At 40.8% G+C, this 21,963-nt stretch overlaps 1 protein-coding gene across 1 annotated transcript in view; it reads right to left on the bottom strand.

Moving 5' to 3' along the window:
* cobl (cordon-bleu WH2 repeat protein) overlaps positions 1 to 21,963 on the bottom strand; it is a 59,500-nt gene that overhangs the window by 25,837 nt on the left and 11,700 nt on the right. The window contains exons 2-8 of the mRNA XM_069657117.1: positions 18,628 to 18,825; positions 15,310 to 15,520; positions 13,271 to 13,499; positions 11,341 to 11,385; positions 10,595 to 10,683; positions 10,281 to 10,352; positions 5,782 to 5,964 (exon numbers count right to left, since the gene is read on the bottom strand). Of these exons, the coding sequence (XP_069513218.1) occupies positions 5,782 to 5,964; positions 10,281 to 10,352; positions 10,595 to 10,683; positions 11,341 to 11,385; positions 13,271 to 13,499; positions 15,310 to 15,520; positions 18,628 to 18,825 (1,027 nt within the window). The remainder of the gene's footprint in view (positions 1 to 5,781; positions 5,965 to 10,280; positions 10,353 to 10,594; positions 10,684 to 11,340; positions 11,386 to 13,270; positions 13,500 to 15,309; positions 15,521 to 18,627; positions 18,826 to 21,963) is intronic.

The raw sequence follows: 21,963 nt of genomic DNA on the forward strand, positions 1-21,963 counted from the left end.
CAGCAACCTGTGTTCCATCTCACTGATTGAACCAGAGCTGTGCATTAGAGCAGATTAAAGTTAGCTACCGTTGTGCACAACTACAGGACTGATGGATGGCTGTGAAAAACAAGCTTCCAGCTCCCTTATTTTTGCAGAGTGACAGATCATTAGGGGGAAAAACTTAGCCAGCTCGATCAATCAAGTAGCCACACAGACACGGCAGGAATGCAGCATGCACAAAAACTAATTCATGCAGTGATGTGCGGACGTGTGAGGAGAGAGGAAGCCAAAGAGCTCAGATGGCAATAATGTTTGACATACACTTCAAACTGAGTACATGCAGTGCATACATGAATCTGTACACACATGACGAGACAGAGCATGTTGTTTGGACCAAATAATCATACAGAGGAAAAACTACTACTAAACAGCTCACAGTATTGCAAACTGCAATGATTAAGATCTGATCAGCAATCTCATAACAATCTCACAATCCTCTTGGGAAACTCTTTGTCTGATCTGAAAACTGGTTTCCCTCGATAGTTTAAATCTCGCACAGTTGCAGCATTGTTTCTGCCTCCATGGTTCAGTTGTGTTCTCTCAACTGAGAGGCAGTCTTCACATTTTAACTCCCACATCAGCGCTCACTTCCCTCTGCAAACAGATGTGATGTGATTTATGACTTTCTCCCCTCTGGCTCGCTTGATTGGCTACATTATAAATCAATTTTCAAAAGATTTTTTTCCAGGTCTGCAAACACGAAACTCTGCCAGTCACCTAGTTTCTGGGCAGTGGGTTTTGGGGTTCACTGAGTATTTGATTACTTTGTACTTTGATGCTTTCTTTCTGAAACTCTCATGCCAGTAAAGCCATTCTGACACGACTCCAAATGTGTCAGTTGAAATGAAATATGGGAGCAGTGAAAGCTCAATAAAACAGAGCCTATATTTAGCTGTAGGTGATGCATTTGAGAACATGTGCACACCTTTCTCACAGGCTTACAGACAGCCTGCTTAGTGCCGCTGATCGTTTTACTCCTTCACCTTCTGCCCTTTAATGCTGCTTGTCCTTTGGTGAACTTTTCCCTTGTTGTGTCCTCCTTCTGCAATGTGAGGGCGTGCCAACCAGATTTCATGCTGTTTTTTGCTGACTTTTGGGAATGAGATCCCAAAGCTAATACATTGTTAATGTTGCACAACCCAAAGACCCAATTCTGTTACCTAATTCTGACTTTCTGCGTCTGTCCATGGCCATCTAAGTCCCTCCGTTTCTCTCCTTTGCTGTTAATCCTCCCTCTCATTCATTGCTTCAGTTGTTCTGTGTCTATCTCTTAGTCCTCCTGCACCCACAAAAAAACATAAGCAAAAATGCACTTAAACACCTTTTGTATCTGTGCAGTGGAGCACACAGCTCAGAATTTCTCTGAACTCCTTTATCACAAAAGGCAGTGTAGACGTGGCTTCCTTTCCAAACCACAATAACAGATAGCCTATCACTGCTGGGTTTCTCTGAACTCGATGTTCCAAAACATCATTTAAATCAGTGCAGCACTCATACAGACAGACACAGCCTGTTGATTGTTCAGCTGAAGCAACAAAGCTGTAAACTACCCTGCCTCCAGCATGAGGAAACATCTGACTCTCCTACAGTCGAAGACGAATTTACGCTCTTCCTGGAAAACTGTGTCATTTGTTTTAGAGCTGCTGCTATTCCCATTCTCACTACTGTATATAGCAAAGAGTCAAAGATCTACTCTCATGAAACATGATCTTAAATTGACATTAACATTAACATTAACATTATACACATTTATAACACGGCTGTGTTAATTACTTGATTCTGATTGGTTAATTACGGCATTCTGAGGTCTGTTATTTCTCTATAGCAGACCGTTGTTATGAAGAACAGACCGTTGCTAGGGGCGTGGTTCTAATCACACAATCCAGAGGACTAACTGTAATCATATCAATCTGCCGAAAAAAAGGAAAGAAAACAGCGAAGAGAAAGCAATAGAGATTAAAAGATGCAAAAACTGTAGGCTACGACAGAGAGATCAGAGACAGCGTGAGACAAGACCCCTCTGCTTCGTGTCAGGGTCCTGCTCACCCAGTCGGGGTTCCATTCTGCGATAACAACCTGCTCACTATACGTTATCCCTTACATGTCCTGTAACTTATACCTCATGTTATACTATTCATACTATTACTGCTGCTATTAATCATACCATGACACTTTATCCCATAACTGTCACTTTAACTTGACACTTATTACACTTATTCCTACTCGTACACCAGTGGGTACACCACATGCGCTGTGAAAACGTCACTGGGGCAGACAGCCAATGCCGTGGCTTGTGTAGCTCACGTGATGAATTATAGGAAGTTACGCCGTCTCCAGTCTTCTTTGGGATAAACATTAATTATTTTTTAATGACGACTATCTGTTTGTTGTGCAATACTGATGATGTTGCGTCCGCCTCCGGTAGATTAGTGTCCGTTTACACAGACAAACGACAACATAACGGACTCCGTCTATTTTTTCTCCTCTCCGTTTTGTGATGGGCCCATAGCTGGGCTGCTGATAATGCAGCGGAGGACAGTATACCGTGGTAGTAAGCTAACGCCACTTAGTAAAGTTAATTAACGCTAACTCTTGATAAAGCTAATGCCCAGCTTCATTAAAACCATTACAACTTGGAGAGAAAACTGACGGAAAGTGTTTCTGTCCGTACTATAATTCAGCTTTTTTTCTTTTAATCCGATTAATCATCGATAAATCATAGAAATAATCGACAGATTAATCGATTATCAAAATGGTTGTTAGTTGCAGCCCTAGTAGCATTTGTGACGTCCACGGTTGGCTCCGGTTGTAACTCTTGATTTTCCTCGCTGATGGTGGCTTTCCTTATTTGACCGTTAGCCTTCATCTGAGTGTCTAATTTGTTTCTTTGACTTTAGATTTTCACTTATTTTTTGAAGTTGTATCTGTAGTCATCGACCTTTTCTTTGTTTGTTCTTCATAGTAGATTTCTGTTAACTCGCAACTTTTGCAGAGACCGGAAAAGCAGCCGCTTAGCTCCGCCTGCCCTCTCTGGCAGACCAACCACTGCTGGGTGAAGGAAAACAGGTCTCGTAAAATCTTTGAGATTATCACTCTAAAAATGTAGCTTCATATCACAGTCAACCAAGCTTGGAAAATGGCTGCAAAGAGTGAAAGGGAAAGAGGCACAGTAAAGTGTTAAATATAGCAAAAAAAAATCTGAATGTATCATTTGTGATGGTTTTAAATCTTCCCCTAATATGTCCCTGAACCGATACTTCTACAGCTGAATATAAAGAGAGTACGAGCCTGGTAATTTTATCAATGATGTTAATCCAACTATGTTCCTACTATTATTTAAATGAGCACCCTGCTATTTTTAGCATTTAGCTTCGTTAAGACAATCTTATCATCCTTATAGCTCATATCATGAAGTCCATTACTGTGTCTTGTAAGTCACAATTCTACCAAAGCTCAATCTGCGCAGAGGGAAGTCTATAATGAGGACAGTGCTCATAGAGAGCTGTCCTCAGATAACCTGCTATCATGTTCCTAATCCTCCTTCAGCTCATGCACACACACACACACACACACACACACACACACATGTTCTCACATCGTATATGCACACAGTATCTGCATAATGTGGAGAACACTATACAGAGCAGCACAGAAAGAAGAAAGTGCCTTTTGCATGATAAGTCTGACTCAGCAAAATCTAATAAACACAGAAAATCAAATGATAGGTTATAAATCTGTGTTTGAGTTCTGACAGGCGAGCTGGCCCACTTCCAGCCCATCCCTTGTAGGCAAACCTGTACCTCTGAACTATGATATTTTCAGTCGAGTATAGCGTGCCATCTGTTTTCCCTTGAGCCTGAACTTTTTGAAGATGATGCACTCCTAAACCGACATGCGAACATGTCTCCTTGTGTAGCTTAATACCGCCTGTGGCATCTTTCTAGGATGCAAAATTACATGTAAATGTGAAAGTACAACTTGGATTTTGATTGTGATGTGATTTGTTTTGACGTGTACAATTGTTCCACTGATCCAAGTCATGCAGAGCTCTTTAATGCCAATGCCCCTGAGAAACTCTCCTGATAAGACCTGGCTGCTATGACACCCTTCACTGCCATGAAATTAAATCCTCTCTAATCACACGCACACAACAAACACAAGCAAGGCACGCTGCTAATCTGTCCTCAGATGACGCTTGCTAATCACATATGGCGTCCTTATGAAACAATATAAACAGCTTCCATCCATTCATTCATGTTTAAATCGATATAGTGACAACTTAAATGTTAGAAATGCACACGAAAAAGTTACACTTTTTACAGTCTTGTTGCTTTGCTGTTATCCACTGTTTGTCCCTCTTTGCTTATAAAGCAACTATAGAAAGCAAGGATGGGAAACAAGAGATGTGTCCTTCACCGCAATATGACCTTGCAATGTTTAGACGTGCATGAATATACATGAGACTTGGTAGCAGTTCAGAGAAGGCATAAGAGTGAGACGGGAGAAATCTATTATTAGCCCAGTCATCACCGCGTCCTCAGATGACCTTCCACACTGCTGTCCTGTAAAGCCGGCCTTGTGACTCTCAGTGGTGTCTCAGAATTTCAGCTCTGGTGTCTGTTGTAACTCTTAATCTGACAGGTGGGAAGATAAATTACTGTCCCACTCTGCACAACTAAAATCTGCAGATGTAAGGAGCTCTAAAATAGATTCACGAGGAAATCAAACATCTATTATTAAGTTGAAACCCTATAAAGACACATTCAGAGTTTCAGCTGTCAGCGGAAACATCTAGTAGTTCTACCATAATCAACCTGAATAGACTTTGCTGCTTTCAGTGTTTAACTTAGTACAATCTCTTGTGTGATTATGGCTCCTGTTTGCAGCACCTTCAGTAGCTATTTCCCTGAAATGTTTTCAGCCCCTTTATACTCCTAATTAAGCTAAATAGGACAACACCAAATTTCAAGCCGTCCTGAGAACAAAATTTCCTCTCGATAACACCGGCTCCTCCAAATAAACAAAACATATTATCAGAGGGAGGGAGGAAGGATGCTGGTTGCTAAACAACATTTCCCAGCATGCTGCAATAACACTATAATGAGACTGCAGGGAGCTGTAGCCCTAATGTAGACGATACAGGTCACTGTGACCTTGAAGAGCTGAAACTCAGGTCAAAACACCCACAGGAACGGGCGGCGTTCAACAGAGGAAGTGCTTCAGGTCAATACTGGGGGCTCAGGGTTTGGATATTTTAACTGTAATAGGACGTTTTCTACGATAACAATTATGCAGTGCTATTGGAGTTTTTGCTTATGCAGTATGTCTTTATACAATGATCTATTAATATCAACCTCATACCACCCTTAATATCACCCTCACAACAATCAACGTTACCAAGGCTGCTACCGCTAGCTATAGCACCGTTAGCTGGCAAATAGCTACCTAGCTAGCTGGCAAATAGTGTTGAAATAACTTGAAAACCCTTTCCCCTCTGGGATACCCCCAAAAACAGACTGTGTCTTATATTCCGGTGCGATTTATATTCCGGATTTTACGGTAACTGATGGTGAGATTTTGTTTTTGCCATGCAGGTAAAAATGCGCACAATTTAAACCAAGTTTTATGTCATGGTGTGAAAAGTTTAACTCGTCAATGAAGGTTCTGTTCGTGGCATCATTTCATCCATGCGTCTAAATCTGACTAACACACACACACTCAGCCTTATCATCCCCTCACCTGATAGCTCTCAAAGCTGGTGTGTTCCATGGTGGGTGTTGGGGCCCCGGGCAGCGCTGGGGCCCTCCTCTTCTTGGTGTCAGCCCTGGGAGACATCCTGGGTATGTTCATGACCGATTGAGACTGGCCCAAGGTGCTGGGCCGATCCTCTACATTGGGGAGCCCGGACACTGTGGACGGACCCTGTGGGTGAGGCCAAAAACAAAGACACACGGCAGCTAAGTAACACTGTACATTTCATCTTTCAGTCACAACAATTATCTCAGCATCTACCCGATCAAGTTCAAGTGCAAATGCATTTTCAAAGGGAGGCTGCTCCTGACAGAGCGTTGGAACAGAAATGGTTTTCAGTATCTGATCAAAGAGAGTCCAAAGTGTTCCTGAAAATCTGCGTCTCCCCCGTGGCTCAGCTTGGTACAGAGCCTTGGCACAACGGGGGGAACCATACGACTCACACCCCCACGATTTAAGAAAAGAAACGTGTTTGAAAGCAGATTAATTGATGCGTTCAGACAATGCCTGGATACAGCATAACGGCAGCAAAAAGGACCGTAAAGTTCAGGTTGACAGTTAATTGGACCCAAAGTTACAACATCTCAGTTGGGAACAGGCCTTCTGAAGTCTCTGAGGAAAACATCACAGTAACAAGGTAACAGCTATGTGTTTGTATTGTTTAAAAAAAGATTTAAAAATATGATAAAACACTCATTCAGTCAGTCTTTACTGTGCTGTGTGACTGACAGGGGTAAGAGCCGGGCAGGGGGAGTTGGGGTACAATGCAGATGGAGGCCGACAGAACAAAAGAGAAACGTTGGCAGTGAAAGATTGATGTGATCCTGACAAAAAACGAGCATGTTTCCAGCCCACCACAATCTAATGTTCAAAGCAGAAAATTCACATGAACTCTGTCTGACTTTTTCACCTGCTCTGCTCTGCTCCCTCCCTCTGGGAAACAATCTGAGATCTGTCAAAACAGTGGAAATGTGAAATGTAACAACTGTACTGCAGCACGGGGGGAGGCTTAAGTGTTCTAATGGTTACAAAGGGCATTTAAAAGGACTCTGTACAACTACTGAACAGCCTTATAATTACAGGTTCTGCTACAAATCACACATGCAAAAGTTTCCAGTGGCCTCATAATGTCATAATCCCTCGCTCTTCTAATCCGTATAAAATAGTGCTACAGCTCCTCGGCTTATAGGAGCACCTTCCTATCCAACTCTGAAAAAGAGCAAGTTTAACAAACGACATGCAGTTTTTCGACATAATTAGAAGACCTAAATACAACTGAGATTGAGGAAGACACAATACTGGAAAAAATCATAATCTTTCAATGAACGATCGGCTACCTAGGATCAACCTACGGGGTGAAAGGCGATGTTTCACAGCCCTCTCTGGTTAAAAGTTTCAGGTCTGCTCACACCCAGCATCACCGCTAGCTGGGTGTGACTTCACCTTTTCACTTCTACATCACTCCAGCGACATCCGAAGGAATAACAGACGTCTTAAAACACAAGAATTTCCAGGGGTGCTAAATGACTCTTTTAACACATGCACACAGAAACTAATTGGAGCACTACAACAACACATTTACCTTCATCTGTGCTTGGAGTAACAGTATGAACACAACTATTTATGCCACAGAGAAATCCTACAAAACCACTAATTTCATGTACAATCATGTTTATTCTTGTGTAGGTTGATTATGAGTAGTAGTGGAGCTTCAGCGGTTGAAGAATGCTTTCACATACTGGAGGCTCCTGAAGTGCTGCTTCTGTAACTAGCTTCTGTTATTGCTGTGATTCTGAGGAATGGACAGATAATTTGTAACTTTTAAATCATTTTTATGCCTCAGAGTCGGATCATATTCCTTCTACTCTAAGAATGTTGGTTAGGGCCGATCTGCTTTTGTGAGATACCTGATAAATATGCACCTTAATGTCTTTTAAAAGAAATATATTCCATATTTGAAGTCAGAGCTGTTGGAGAATCAGCACTTCCCCGCTTACATGATGCATTCTGAGCATGTTACTGTTCAAGACCACACACACACACACACACACACACGCACACATACTAGTTTAGCCTCTAATGAACAATTAGAGATAAGAGGCCGGGCTTTTAGTGCTAATGTAGCCAAGGTAGGGTAATCTGATGCCTTCAGGCTGATAACATTGTGTATTCATGTGTGTGTGTGCGTGTGTGTGTGTGTGCGTGTGTGGTCTGATAGCAGTCCCTGACTGAAAAACAATCATATCAGAAAGAAAAAGGAGAGTTGCATTAAAGGCCAATTGGAAAGGAAGACATGGCTGATAAATAGCAAAATAAAGAAAAATAACTGAGCTGCTTTTGTTTAAGATAAGTTATTAAAATTATATTCTAAATTCTGCGTCAAAGCACAAACTCTCCTATATTAGTTTGAATGTTTGATTCCTGCCTTGCGACCATATCTTTCCCACTGTCTATTTTTCTTGTTATTATTCATCTTAAAGTAAGATGTGCACTCAGAAACATCTGTTGCAGACTTTAAAAAGAGGAAGACACCAGAGACATCTGAGAGCTTAAAGAAAAGGCTAATGAGGGTCACAACTATATGATTCAATGTTGGACAACCAGATGAGTGATGCTGATTTAAACCCTGAGAACAAAGAGGCAGAGGGCCGGGGAGGTCGATCAAGAAGCTCTGTGCTCGTTTGGACAGTGAAGTGAGCCGGGCAGTGTTTCTTCAGCTAATACAATCAAACGCTGTATTGATCTGAGGTGAGCCACAGCGGCTGCTGCTGAACCCAGGTTCATGGCTTCAAAATCTAATCAATGTGATTGAGTTATGGGTATGACAGGTAGAGAGCTGCTTAGGGCTGCATCTGAAGGTACGGCTGGTTATCTTCCATAGACGATCACATAGCACACACCCTGGAGGGGTTTAGGGAGTTAATATTTTAGGGGGAAAAAAACAACCAATTAGAGTCGTTGATGCATTTTTGTGATAAAAAAAAAACATAGTTCAAGATCTTTTTTCAACATTTGGTCTTTGTACTGCAGGCTGCTGTATATTTCTATCTGTCTGTGTTTGTCTTATAGCATTGACTTTAAACTCTCATTTCTACTGACTGTAGTAGGAAAGTTGTGAATCTCTATAAAACTTTAATTCTCTCTGATAGCCTCTTTTTGATTTAGGACTCATTTGAAGGAAATAAAAGCAGTTTGGGGAAAGAAGTACAGGCACTTTGGACCTGTAATGAAGGCACCACTAACTGACTGATGACTAACAGAGTGAGTTGCTGCCCTCTTGAGGACATCAGTGCACATGACTACAACTGCACGGCCACTTTTACAGAAACAACAAGGTCCTTTTCTTGGCCCTGAGATTCTGGTGTATTTCCAAATAATTTGACTATTGTGACTATACGGCTCAGGCTAACTCACCACTTCCGCAGGGAGACACACGCAAGACAATGAAGCTGCACAAGCCTCAAGCAGCGTTTAATACACATGATTTCTACATGAATCATTTAAAATGCTTAGACCTTATGATTATTTGGAATACTAACTGATGTATTGATTATATAATATATCAATATAATATTGATAAGGTAATGTGTTAAAAGGACTTTTGATTTTTTGAAATAAATTATTAACCTATATGTTAGTCCACAAGAATGTTGCAGAACTCGTCAACTGAAAGGTCATGCTTATGAAGCTAATCATTGTTTGTTATTGGTATGCAGCCAAAAATGAATCATCGAGCCCGGACACTTGAATGTGAATCTGTTATTCACTGCAGTGACATGCTTTCATGATATTGGCATTATCAACCTGCAACCTGATTGATCTGACACCCCATCAACTTTTCTTAATACTTAAAGATAGAGAGCATCTCAAGGCTTAGACAAAGAAGGATTTTATACTTTACATCAGTGGTTCTCAACTGGTCTGGCCTCAGGACCCACCACCTCCTCCTTAATGACTAATCGCGACCCAAATTATTTAATGAACAATGGTGCAGTTTAATGCATTAGTATTAACAGTACAGCATGGAAGGTAAGTAAACTACACTTCTACTATATGTATGTCATAGGAAACCCATGTCTTTCAAAATAAAAGCATAGAATTCCATAATTCAATATGAGGCTTCCTGCTGCCGTGCAACACATGGACAAGACATGGACGTAACATCAGGAAGCCCTAAACGATATTGCTGACCTGCAATAAGTGCTGCTTTTGTTCGGTTGCAGGCATTTTTGGTTGTTTTCTATACTTCCAATATACTATACTATCTATACTTCATTCTATACTGTTGTAATGTTTGAGTTCTGTTTGTAGTTTGTGCTATCACTGGTTAGTTGGTATTATATTGTTTAAGTGTTCTTGTTATTCTAGGAACACTTAGAATACTAGAATAGAAGGCTTCAAAGAAGATTTAAGTTAAAACCACAATAAAACACTTTGATTTCATTCATAACATCTGGACGCTGTCATATGTGTTTGTCAGTACTTACAATAGATTGTGAATCTGCATGTGCCATTACTTTATCCTCACAGTCATCCATGTCCATAGATGATGTCTCTGTCTGCAAACGGAGGGCACAGCAAACATGCAGCATTCAACAGGTCAGCCATGCATTTAGCCTGCCTCAGCTATCAGTCAGAATAAGTATGAATGGCATGCAGCACTAAAAGTTAGTTTGTCAATTATTACACAACTACATGTTTCTTCTCATAGCACATGTGCATATAAGTCATTGCTTAATTCTGTGGACATTAATAGTGCAAAATCCAATGTAGTATCTTGCGTGTATGTATTATGCATTACCTTGTTTTTCCTCCTGCTGAACTGGAAGATACCCAGAAGGCCTTTCTTCTCTGCTCTGGCCAAACTGGTAGTGCTGGAGCGGATGGAGTCTACAAAAAGGAAGAGGAGGAAAAGAGGAGTTGGACATGAGTGAAAAAAGTCAGTTTCATTCTATGAAAAAAAATGAGGACTTCAGTAGAAGTTAGTGGCAATTGATCCCTGCATGCAGAGGTTAATGGGGTTAACGACAAATATCAGAGTGGGATTGCCTCAGCAGTATAATCACTATATGTATCTTAATAATGTATTCACTTGATAAACAGACATTAAATGTTATGTACATATCTGTTGGTAATTCTGAAGCATTTTGGGAAAGTCTGCCTGATTTCCAGTAGTGAGTTTCTTCAGCAGAGGGCGCTATAGCTTCATTTTTCTCACAGACTACCTCTATCTCAGCTTTGGGTTACAAAGCCTTAGTAAGAATGAGTTGTGATAACACTGCCGGCCTGAGGACAGGAAGGGAAGGTAAACGAACTAAAAATCTCGGGTTATTTAGACGAATAAAAGCAGAGGGAAACTAAGAATCGTGGAATCACAGGGATTGATGGTGTTATAACAAGTATCAAAAGTACAATGACAAAGCAACAAACAACAAGCCAACATGTTAGTCCAAAAAAAAGCAGGGTAAATAAGCACACAGCAGTATGTTGGGTTAAACAGCAACATTTGGTAAAGGCAGCAACACTAAGTCTTAAAGTGACTGATACCTGAATAGTTAAGAGCAGAGGCAGAGGCCATTTTAAGCTGGAGAACTGGAAAAACATAACAAGGTATAAAAACACATGAATTCACTGACAGCTTGCTGACCTGCATAAAAATAAAATCATCTGTTTTATTTGCGCTTCTGTAGAAACCACAACACAGCTGGTAAGGTTTAAAGAGACCATGATGTCCCAGTCTAAATAATGTGTGTATTTTTGTTCTTAACAAAAGAGATATCTCCTTCGTAATAACAATGAGAGGTTGTGTACCAAAACAGAAACATGACATAATAGTTTTCGACCATAAAAGTTACACAATGTTCCGAGCGGTACTGGTACGTGTGTCTTTCATGACCATAGAACACGAGTTTCCTAAAAGATCACTCTGTGACAAGAGCAATGTCTATAAATACCATTGGGTGTGGACTGTAACCATGGTAATGAGCCATCATATCAGATCTTAGACCATAATTTAGCTTCCTACACTCATAAAGGATGATGTATTACTGTACCCTTAGAGAAAAAAGAAATGTATTTACCAAGGCTCACGTAGAGGAATATATACTAGCTTGTATTTTTGTTTATGCTCTGATGCAGTCAGAGTCAATATTGATTCAACCAGCAACAGGCACATCAAACTTTATGTAAACAGATATCTGCACCCTCGTCACTCTGCACTGCAGAATACAGTACTGGTTTTGTATTGTACAGGAAGCATTTTTGCTGCTTTGAAGGTTTTGTTTGCGATCCACACCTCCTGTTTAGGCTCAATATATGCTTTATTCTCTTTGCTGATTTTATATCATACAATCTTGTTTAATGTGGTGAGGTCACTATTATGCTGTAAAGCTGGCCAAAGTTCGAAAATCCATACAGATTTATGCCACATGTCAGATCACTAAGCAGGGATTGGCGACTCAATAAAACCATTCAACTGTTACTGACCTTAAACAGAAGCTCACATGACAGAGAGTGAGCTTTATAGGTTCAGTTGTGCCACTATTTATTTTGATCATGCAGATAAAGGTTTGCTATATTCCCTAACTCTGCCTATAAATGGTGGCCCCAGAGGAAACTGGTTGTTGACATTTGTAGTGAAGTTAAAAGTTATGAAAGAGACATTTTTCCCTTAAACCTACTCAATATAAATATTTTGTTTGTATATTCATTCATATATTTTAAAAAGATACTGTGATTAATTTTTATTATTAATTTATTATAACTACAATATTTGCTTTGTGCGTGATATATATGTCCAAGCCAACATCAGACGAAAAGACACAATGGCTAAACAAGACAAAGCAGCCATCAGTAGCCATGACGACATCCTTTCTCTGCTTTAATTAGCTTGCTAACATTAGCCACTGCTCTCATGTAGCATAAACCAACATTGGGCTCTATGAATTTTTGTTTTTTATTGGATCCAACTAAGTGATTTTTTTCAAAATAAAAAATAAATTGTCCATAGCACATTACTGTTACTAATCAAACAATTATGCCGTTACTCGTTACTTGCGCTACACAAGTTGCAAAGATGCCTTCTTGCTGCTGTCACATTGCCGAAGTTTAAAGTGCAGTGGCTGAGAGAAGAGGAGAGGAGGGAAGCCCTCAGGACACCTGCGATGAGCAGTTTGTCATCAACGATGCATCTCATTTAAGTTTTCATTCGTCACTTGCAATCATTTGGGCACAATCACAGTGATGACTCTAAGATGCAAAAGAGTAACGCAAAAGTAATGTAATGAGTAGTGTAACGATTACTTTCCACAGGAAGTAGTGCATTATTTTTTTAAGTAAGTAACGAGTAACATGTAATACATTGCTTTTTCTGTGTAACGGCCCCAACACTGGTAATGGGGGCCTCAGTTTCTGTATACATTTGCCTAATTATTTAGAAAGAAAAGGCCCCAGACAGAATAAAGTGGTGAGTGTTTACCTAGACTCTGATCGTGTATGTAGAGCTCCTTGATCCCCAGCTCTGTCAGAGATTTATCCAGTGGCAACTCGTAGCGACTGATGCTGTCCTTCAGGAGCAGGACATGTGCCGAGTCAAACTCACACTTGTCACAGATGACCGGTATCAGAGCCTGGAGGGGTACCAACGGGTTGACCCGCACCACCGCCTTCTGGCTGCCGTGGTAGTTCACCATCAAACGTACGGTTTTCTGATGCAGAGAGGGGAGGATGGTGGACACAAATGGAGACATTAATGACCAACAACAATGACACATTGTTAACATTGTGGAACATTTCCCCACTGAAGTTTTTCTTTAAGATAAAAAAGATCCTTCTTGCAGTGCACCAGAAGGATACCGAGCTACATCAGTATGACATGCAAAGAGGAAAGAGGCTGGCCTTGATGGAAGAAACATTACTTATAATATTTAAGCAGTTCAGTGACAACAACCAACATATCAAACAAAAAAGAAAAAAGATTATAATAAAGAACAGTATAGGTTAAATGAGTGAGTATGTGGATCAATTGACTGTAGTCAATTTTTATCTGTGATCGATATTCTTATAGACTAACAACAAAACATGTGGAATGTAAAGTATGTGGAGATCAGAGGAGCAGAGAGAGAAGAAAAACGCCTTTATATAATGAGTAACTTCAGGTTAGACTTTGGCTGCTGATAGCAAAAGGAACATTTAATAGACTGAAGACGATTACACCTGTGTCTTAAATATGTGTACATAAAAACATGTGATCTAGGACGGGTGTGTATGTAGGTAGTTAATCGTACAACACTACATCGTGTTCTGTTGTTGAGAACAGACAGCAGTCTGTACAGCATTCTTTATCACCAAGTGGTTCACATGAGCCTCTATAAAAACACACACCCAATTACGAAGTCAAGAGCCTGAAGAATTCATAAAATGCCTCTTGAGACGGTGGCACTTCACTGGCTTTTTGTATTTTCAGGACAGAGAAATGCAATGTTATGTATCATTACATGGAAAGGTGTTTTTATTTGTCACATGCTTATTTAAAAGTTAGGGAAGCTGGTTAGTGGTGCTAGGTGCTAGTGTGATGGAAGTAATTCTTGTACTTGCAAGCCAGGTGTGCACCTCAGAAATTAGTAGCAGTTTTTTAGGATGTGAAACACCTCACTTTATGGCAATGCATCAAGTTGGGTGCAAAGTTTACATGTGTCTTTTTTTATTGGACAACATAACACTTATGTGATGTTATGTAATAATGTTACTGGGTTACATTGCAACATGTTGCCTGCATTTTGTCCTCCATAATTTCATTTAAACTGCTGAGACTAGAGGTACAATGAAAAGAGAGGTATAACAAAGAAGAGACATGACTGACAGCATTGTCTGAAATAGTGTCGGTCTCTGGCCCGAGGCCAGGCCGGGTCAAAGGGAGAGAGAGCAGCCAGTGAGCCCTGAGAGGAGCAGAGAAATAATGCATGGTAACTAAAGGTAAGGCACTCATCAAATATTCAAACTGTAGGAGGAGAGCAGAGGAGAGAAAGAGAAAAGGGGGAGAGAGGAAGAGACGAGTGTTCAGTAGAAAGACGTTCAGAAGCTGTAAAAAGAGATGACAACAAGTCAGAGAGGAATAGAGGCACACTCAGAGGAAAAACCAGCGTATAAGAGATGACTCCAGTTTCATGCTAGGCCAGTTTAATCCCAACTGGCTTCCTACCTTTGAATTGGCTCTTACAGGTTTCACTGGCCTTGCTTTCTGCCAGCGGTCAGAGGTAAAAAGGTAGAGAAGGGAGGGACCAACATTACACAGAGCTACAGTGTAAGCAGCTTTGCATGGATCCAGACAACACAGCCGGTTTTATATAATTCTCTTTTATCAAAACAGGGGTAGCTTTGAACAATGTGGATCATTCAGTCTATCATCAGTCTAATCTAATTTAGCAGGTTTTAAGGAAGCTGTGTCACGCATATAAAACCCAAATAAAACCACACATGACCAAAAGGACAACAAGATCATATCAGACTGTTACTCACCTCTGGCACTTTGGGCGCCGGTCTGCGCCCAACTTTCTCCTCCCAGACTTTCTCCTTGATGAGGACACAGGCCACGTCGAGGGAGCCCAGCAGCGCGTTGGGCTTGAACCCCAAAGTGTGGCCCTCGGGCGACAGCAGCTCCAGGGTGTGAATTGCCGGGTTCAGGTGGTAGCGGCTGCACAGCTCGACCAGCAGGTCCATCAGCGCCTTACTGCGAGAGAGAGAAAGTGAAAGAGAGAGAGCGAGGAAAGGAGGGAGAGAAGAAAGGACCACGGGAGGAGATAGGGAGCGAGGGAGACAGAGAGGGAGGCAGGAGAGAAGATAGGGTTACAAAGCCTACCAAGCTGTAGCAAAGAGATTGGTAATTACTTCATACAACAAAACAGAGACACCCTCACACCTGATGCACTTTGAAGGGAGAGCTAATTGACATCACACTGAACTGTTATGAAAGACATACTGTGGACTCAAAGGCAAAGGTGCTGACTTGGACAAAAAGGATCAGAAGGCTGTCTTTGTAGCTTTTGAAGGAACTTTTAAGAAAAGGCCCCAAAACATCAAAAGATTTATCTTATCTTTATATAAATAAAAAATAAATAATAATAATAATAATAATAAAAAATAAATAAATATCTTATCTTTACATTACATTTACTCTGCGTGGTTTGTCTAGACAGAACACTCTAAAGAGCCTGACAAAAAGGTTGGCATAGCAGTACAGATTATTTGTCCATATGACAAACCACTTATGTCCATCCAGCCAGAGTAAAGGCTCCTTGCTTTGTGTGTCTGTTTGTGTGTTGGGGGGGGTCCAGCTATTGAGGAGGCCTACAGTACTACCTGTCAATCCTCAACTAAAGAAACTAAGAGACAGTCTCCATGTTTTCTGGGAACAGCCAGATCAGATGACAGAACTGAGAGAGATACCGCGACAAAGGGCACCATTGACAATCACCAACACATGGACACAGTCTACAACTAAAACGACTATCTGCCATCAACAGACCCAGTGTGATACTGTGAAAAAAGTCTCTTCAGATGATGTTATGTTCATCAAAAACAAGTATAACACAATCACAAGCTGAAACTAATGATGCAATGTAGTATCGTTGCCATGGCGTTTTTTGCTTGGGTCCTTTGTGACTGACATCCAGTACGTCACTGTTCTGCGTGGGGGCTTCAAACGAGAAGTCATGATAATGTCATTGTGTATCTTAGATCATTTTTATTTACATAAAAGTATTTCTGTATGTTGCTATTGTGTGTTGTGAGACCCAGCTTTATGAAATATGGCCAAAGCTCCCACCTGTGACGCCCACTGAATGCTGATGCACCAGTGTGTGCAACAATGACCATCAATAGCTCCGTTTCCAACTTTGCACCTTTTTCCAGTTGCCACAGCATCCGCAGCCCATACTTAACCGCAGTGCCTTTGTGACCTATGCAAAAGGTTACACTTTGTTTGTTGCTGTCAATGCAAAATATCATGTGGTTAGTTTGTGATGGGAAAATCAACCAGGTTCCAATGAATATCAAAGCCTTTTGAGCTTTGTTCCTTATGCATGATTAAAAATAGTTATGTATGTATGGTTAAATACAGCTTGTTTAGCCTTATGTTTTAATCATTCTGTGATCAACCTGCCCCTTGCTTCTTGATTTTTGCATTATTTGCTTTTTCAGTGCTCTTAAGGAGAGGGGAATTTTTCCATTTTCTTAGTGAGTACTTTTCTGAGTCCAGCCTGCGACAGCTTAAGGTAAGAAGCACCTTGGCATAGGTGAATCATTTTTTGTTCAATTATTTTATGCTTAATTAAATGAGTTGCTACTTAAATGTACCTTCTGAAAGCTTAACATGCTTAATTGTTGCTTAACATGCTCAATTGGTGTATGGTGCCCTTAAAACTGCACATATACAGATACTTGGTTATACACAGGACACTGTGGTCTGAGACGAGTGATATTAAGATGGTAATTGCAAGTAAAATGTAGATTTCTTAAGCAGACTCCAACTCAAACTTTAACTGTTGCTGTGTCCGAAACCACATTCTAATGTACTGCCCACTACATACTCGAACCGTATGTACTGCATACTGCCTACTAACCTGACTATTAGGATGCCGGTGGCATCGTACTCAGAGCTGTCTTCTCCGTATCACGTGACTTAATCATTTACGTACGTCTGATCTCCGGTCCATCTCCACCATAGTAAATGCTGAATAGCCGCAATGCATTTTGGGGCGGTTGACTACAACCAGTGAGCTCCCGTCTCATACTCAAATATCCAGGCCGATCTAGTATACATCCGGGCATTTCTCGCATACACAAAATTGCATACTATGAGATGGGAACGCATGACATACTCAATTTTACGTCACGGTTAGTAGGATTAGTATGATAGTATGCGGTGTCGGACACACCCATAGTCAGTAGTATACAGAAACCCGTCTGATCGCTTTATATCATAAGTTATTATTCAGCCATCTGCAGGGTAAATATCTGTGCCTGGAGGGGGTATTGGCTATAAATCACAACCTAGAAAAACAAGTGTACACTATAAAATATAATATCAGTGTGAAAGGATTTATCAAAGTATTTTACAACAAACTAACAATGTGTTACTCAATTGAATAGGAGCATAAAACAGTTACACTAATTGTTCTAATCTTACTCCACTTGGTTGAGTTGTCCACGTTCATGCTATAAATTGATCACAGTATGACACCTCTGCCTTATCTTATCTCTGAAAGTATGAGCTGTGACAGAGTGTTTGTTAATGTGTCAGAAGGAGAACTGTGAACAAAATGCATTACCATACGTACGCTCCTTTTATCAGAAACTATATGCAATAAGAAACTCAGGCGGCCACAGTAAGATTTTATCTTATATTCTATCAGATAACAGAAAGCTCTCAAGTTCAAAGATTGAAACTGGCATAGAGTTTGTCTACGGTTATTAAAGGAGCATCTTATTGTTCTGCGCTAGTGAGGAATCCCTGAGAACCTCATTAGGGACGGAGATCATTAGCAGGTCAGCCGTCATCTGGCAGCTCTGTGAGACAAAGCTTTTGCTGAGACTGGGAATGGGATCCCTCGACAAGGCCCCACTGGCACAGAAAACCAAACAGACTCAGAAGCAACAAACAGGTCGAGCACTGTTTGTCAGATTGAAAAATCCTTGTATTCCATGAATTTATAGCTAAAATTATGTCATGCGAAAATGCATGGAGGAACTTTTAAGCAGTAAAACTTCTGCAATCAGGAATTCTGAGCAAAGAACATTTTACTGCCTAATTCAGTGACATATCCATGTCCCCCTCACCTGCCATCCTCAGTTAGTGACGTCTGGTGTCCCTGTGGTAGGGTTAGCTGTAAATCCACATTAGGCCTCAGCATGTTCTCCTTGGCGTCCATGCTTGATGTCCCTCCCCCGTCAGGTACAGTGTTTCTGAAGATGTGGCGTGGGGCGGGCTGAGGGGCCTGCGGCGGCGGAGGCGGGGCACGGGCCTTCATTCTCCTCCTGTGAGAAGACATTGACAGAGATACATAAAGCAAGATATTGTTAACTATTCAGGTGTTTTGTTTTCTATCTTTAATCTGATGCTAGAATTAGTAAATGTAATTCTCATTATTATAAATAAATGTATGCAAAGAATGTGTGTTTCTCTGAGTCATTCTTGTTTTTCTTGAGCTCAGTCTTACACAGCCTTGCCTAATCAACTAAACCCACCGCCACAGTCTCAGGAGCAGCCTGAATACCAATGACTGTTTTCTGTCTGTCTGTTTGTGACACAGTCTTTTCTCTTCTCTTAGATTACATAACAGTCTACAAATATGCTGAGAGGACCCTTACACTTGTCAAGATGACCCAGCGCTGAGTAGCTGCTTATTCCATCTGTTCCTAACAATCCTCTGAGTAATACTGGAATGATTCTTTAATAACAACCTCTCTGATATCCCTCTGAAACACTCGTACTGGTACTTTGGAAAACTGTTAATTTTGTGGCAATAAAGTATTTCTTAAAGGAAAATTATGTTCAGCTTTACTTTTACACAAACAACTTCCCTCTTCAAATCTTATTGCATGCCTGGGCATGTAATTGAAAGATATACTCAGACAATGTAATCAGCAAGAAACACTAAAATGCAAACATTAAGTTGCAACAGCAAAATTTGGAATGGAATTTAAGCATTGTAGTAAACAATTTCTGATTTTCTTCAGCAGTAATATTTACGTTTATAAGGTATTTGTTTGGCTCAGGTGCTCTCTAAGAATGGAAACCATGTTTAAAGCTCCTATGGGTGGAGGTGCGTCAGATGTCAATGACATGCTGGCGACGAGATGCTGCTATCTGCACATTTGACCTCAGCTCAGTGTAGACTGCACTTAGCCTGACGGAGAAAGCTGATTAGGCAGAAATCAAACACTTCACTCCGCTAACAATGACAAATAGCTCCTCCATGCCACGCATCTCAGCACCGATTCTTTCTCCATCTTCACAGCACAAATATTAGCCTTAGATAAGAAAAGGAAAAACATCCCACTCACGTCAGAAAAATAGTCCTTGTGTTGATTAAGTGTTCCAAAAACAAGACTGTTTATAACTCCACTTTCCAAGGTTTAGGGCACACTCTCAGAGAAAATGTGTGTGATTCATTCAGCGGTGTGTAATCTGGCAACGTACTTCTTCCCAGCCTAAAGGCGACAGGAGCGCCGCAAAGGAAGAATGCACGTGAACATAGCACAGTGAGCGGACTCTAACCTGGATGAAGTTAACCATTGACAGCTAGGTCGGATATCAACTAACTCTCAGCCACAAGACCCAAAGTGTCATTGACTCATGCAATTCGGAGTGTTGTTTTAATGGATGCGTCATGGGAATGACGGACAATACTTTTAAGGGTTTGACAGCATTTATCATAATCTAGGGAGGAGTCTAATTATAGTCGATTATTTCTGACCACTAACTGAAAGGTGCTCCGACTACATCTGCATTATAAAACCATTCACTCACAAGAAACAGATTGACATGATTTTACGAGCAGCTTAGAGACCTTTAAATGTGAGATTTTCTGTTGAGTCTGTGTTTCTGAAGGTAAACAGAAGTGGGCTCTGTGGAGCTGTGGGACTGGGCCCCGGCCAGGCTCAACACAGTCAGCTAGTATCCGTCTCTCCCTCTCGCTCTCACCATAACGTTTCCCTCTCCCTCTTTCTCTCGCCTTCCCTCGCTCCAACACGCACAAAGACTCCTTTAGGAGAAGCTTCGTCTCCCACAGAGTTAGAATGGGCGAGCATAAACAGACAGAGAGAGAGAGAGTGTGAGAGTAAGGAAGAGCAGGAAACCCTGCTCCGGCACAGGGGGGCGGTAAGTGCTGAGCTGCTACAGGGACTGAGTTACAAATGGGCTCACACACACACACGCACACACATAAAGGTTACTAATGGACCTTTCAGAACCACTCAGTTCTTTTCACTTGACTAAACAGCATTAACAAGGATATATTTCTTCATAGAACCTCTATTAAATCGGATATTTTTGTAGTAGGACAGTTGTTGCTTAAACTTGAGGTGATGATGAAGGTTATTAAAGTTTAAAAAGTAAAAATCTAAAACAAACAGACATTGAATTCATCTCAAAGTGCCAAAGGCGATGTAGACTCCTGTGGTCTGTGGTAACATCATGCAGGACATCATGTGAGCAGCTTTAACCGGAAAACAAAGTGACCAGAGTCTGTGCTGGTGATAAGTGGTTAGCCTTTAGTGCCCATTTCATCCAAAATGATCAACAGGATTTAAGCTCAACATAACACGGTGTGTAATAAACAGAATCCTCATTTAGAAAGGAAATGTATGGCTCTTGTCAATAGTGCTTTAGTGGCAGCAATAGAAAAAAATCTTGGTTAAGGTAGTATTGAAGTATGCACAAAAACTGTGCCATCAGTCATGCTGTTTCGCTGTCTGTGTGCTTGCTTCTTTGCCTATTTGCATGTGTTCAAGAGTATTTACAGTAAGTGTGAGTTTGTGTGTTAGGCTACCTCCTTCCTGACCCAAATACCACCAAGCACGCAGATGATTTCAGGATGTGAGCAAAACTCAAACACGATATTAAAATGACAGGTTAGGAAAGATCACTGCCACCGATATGTGACAATACACATCCATAAACATCACAGTCACAAGTTAAATTACATAACCCAGCTCAGACACAGTGGAGACCTTGAGATTTTTGCTATAGGAAATAAGTAACTGTCAGTGGCTGTTTTTATCCCATGGAAACTAAAAAGTTCCCACTCTGCAAGGTCTTGTAAAAATAACGGAATATATTAGTTTGCTCCAAACTGGGCGCTGTGAGCACCAACATCACCAAATTCCACTGACAAAATGTCTGCTTTTTACTTGAAACTATTTTCTGCATACCTTCTCTTGTGCCTTTAAAGTAATCATTTACTATATTTAACACTTAATTATCCTATATGATATTTTTATTGCTCACTTTCTTAAAGATCCAGTCATTAATTACAACATGCTAAAAACAGTCAGTCAGTCTGCTACTGATGCCGACAATGCAATAGTACAAAAGGCTATAAATGGGACAGCATGAGAAAAACTGACACAGACAGACAGACTGGTCCACTCTAAACAACAAAGTCTGCTGTG

Source organism: Semicossyphus pulcher, unplaced genomic scaffold, assembly GCF_022749685.1.
Source record: "Semicossyphus pulcher isolate SPU_LCO1_2020_fin unplaced genomic scaffold, fSemPul1.0.p SCAF_9, whole genome shotgun sequence".
Lineage (NCBI taxonomy): Eukaryota > Metazoa > Chordata > Actinopteri > Labriformes > Labridae > Semicossyphus > Semicossyphus pulcher.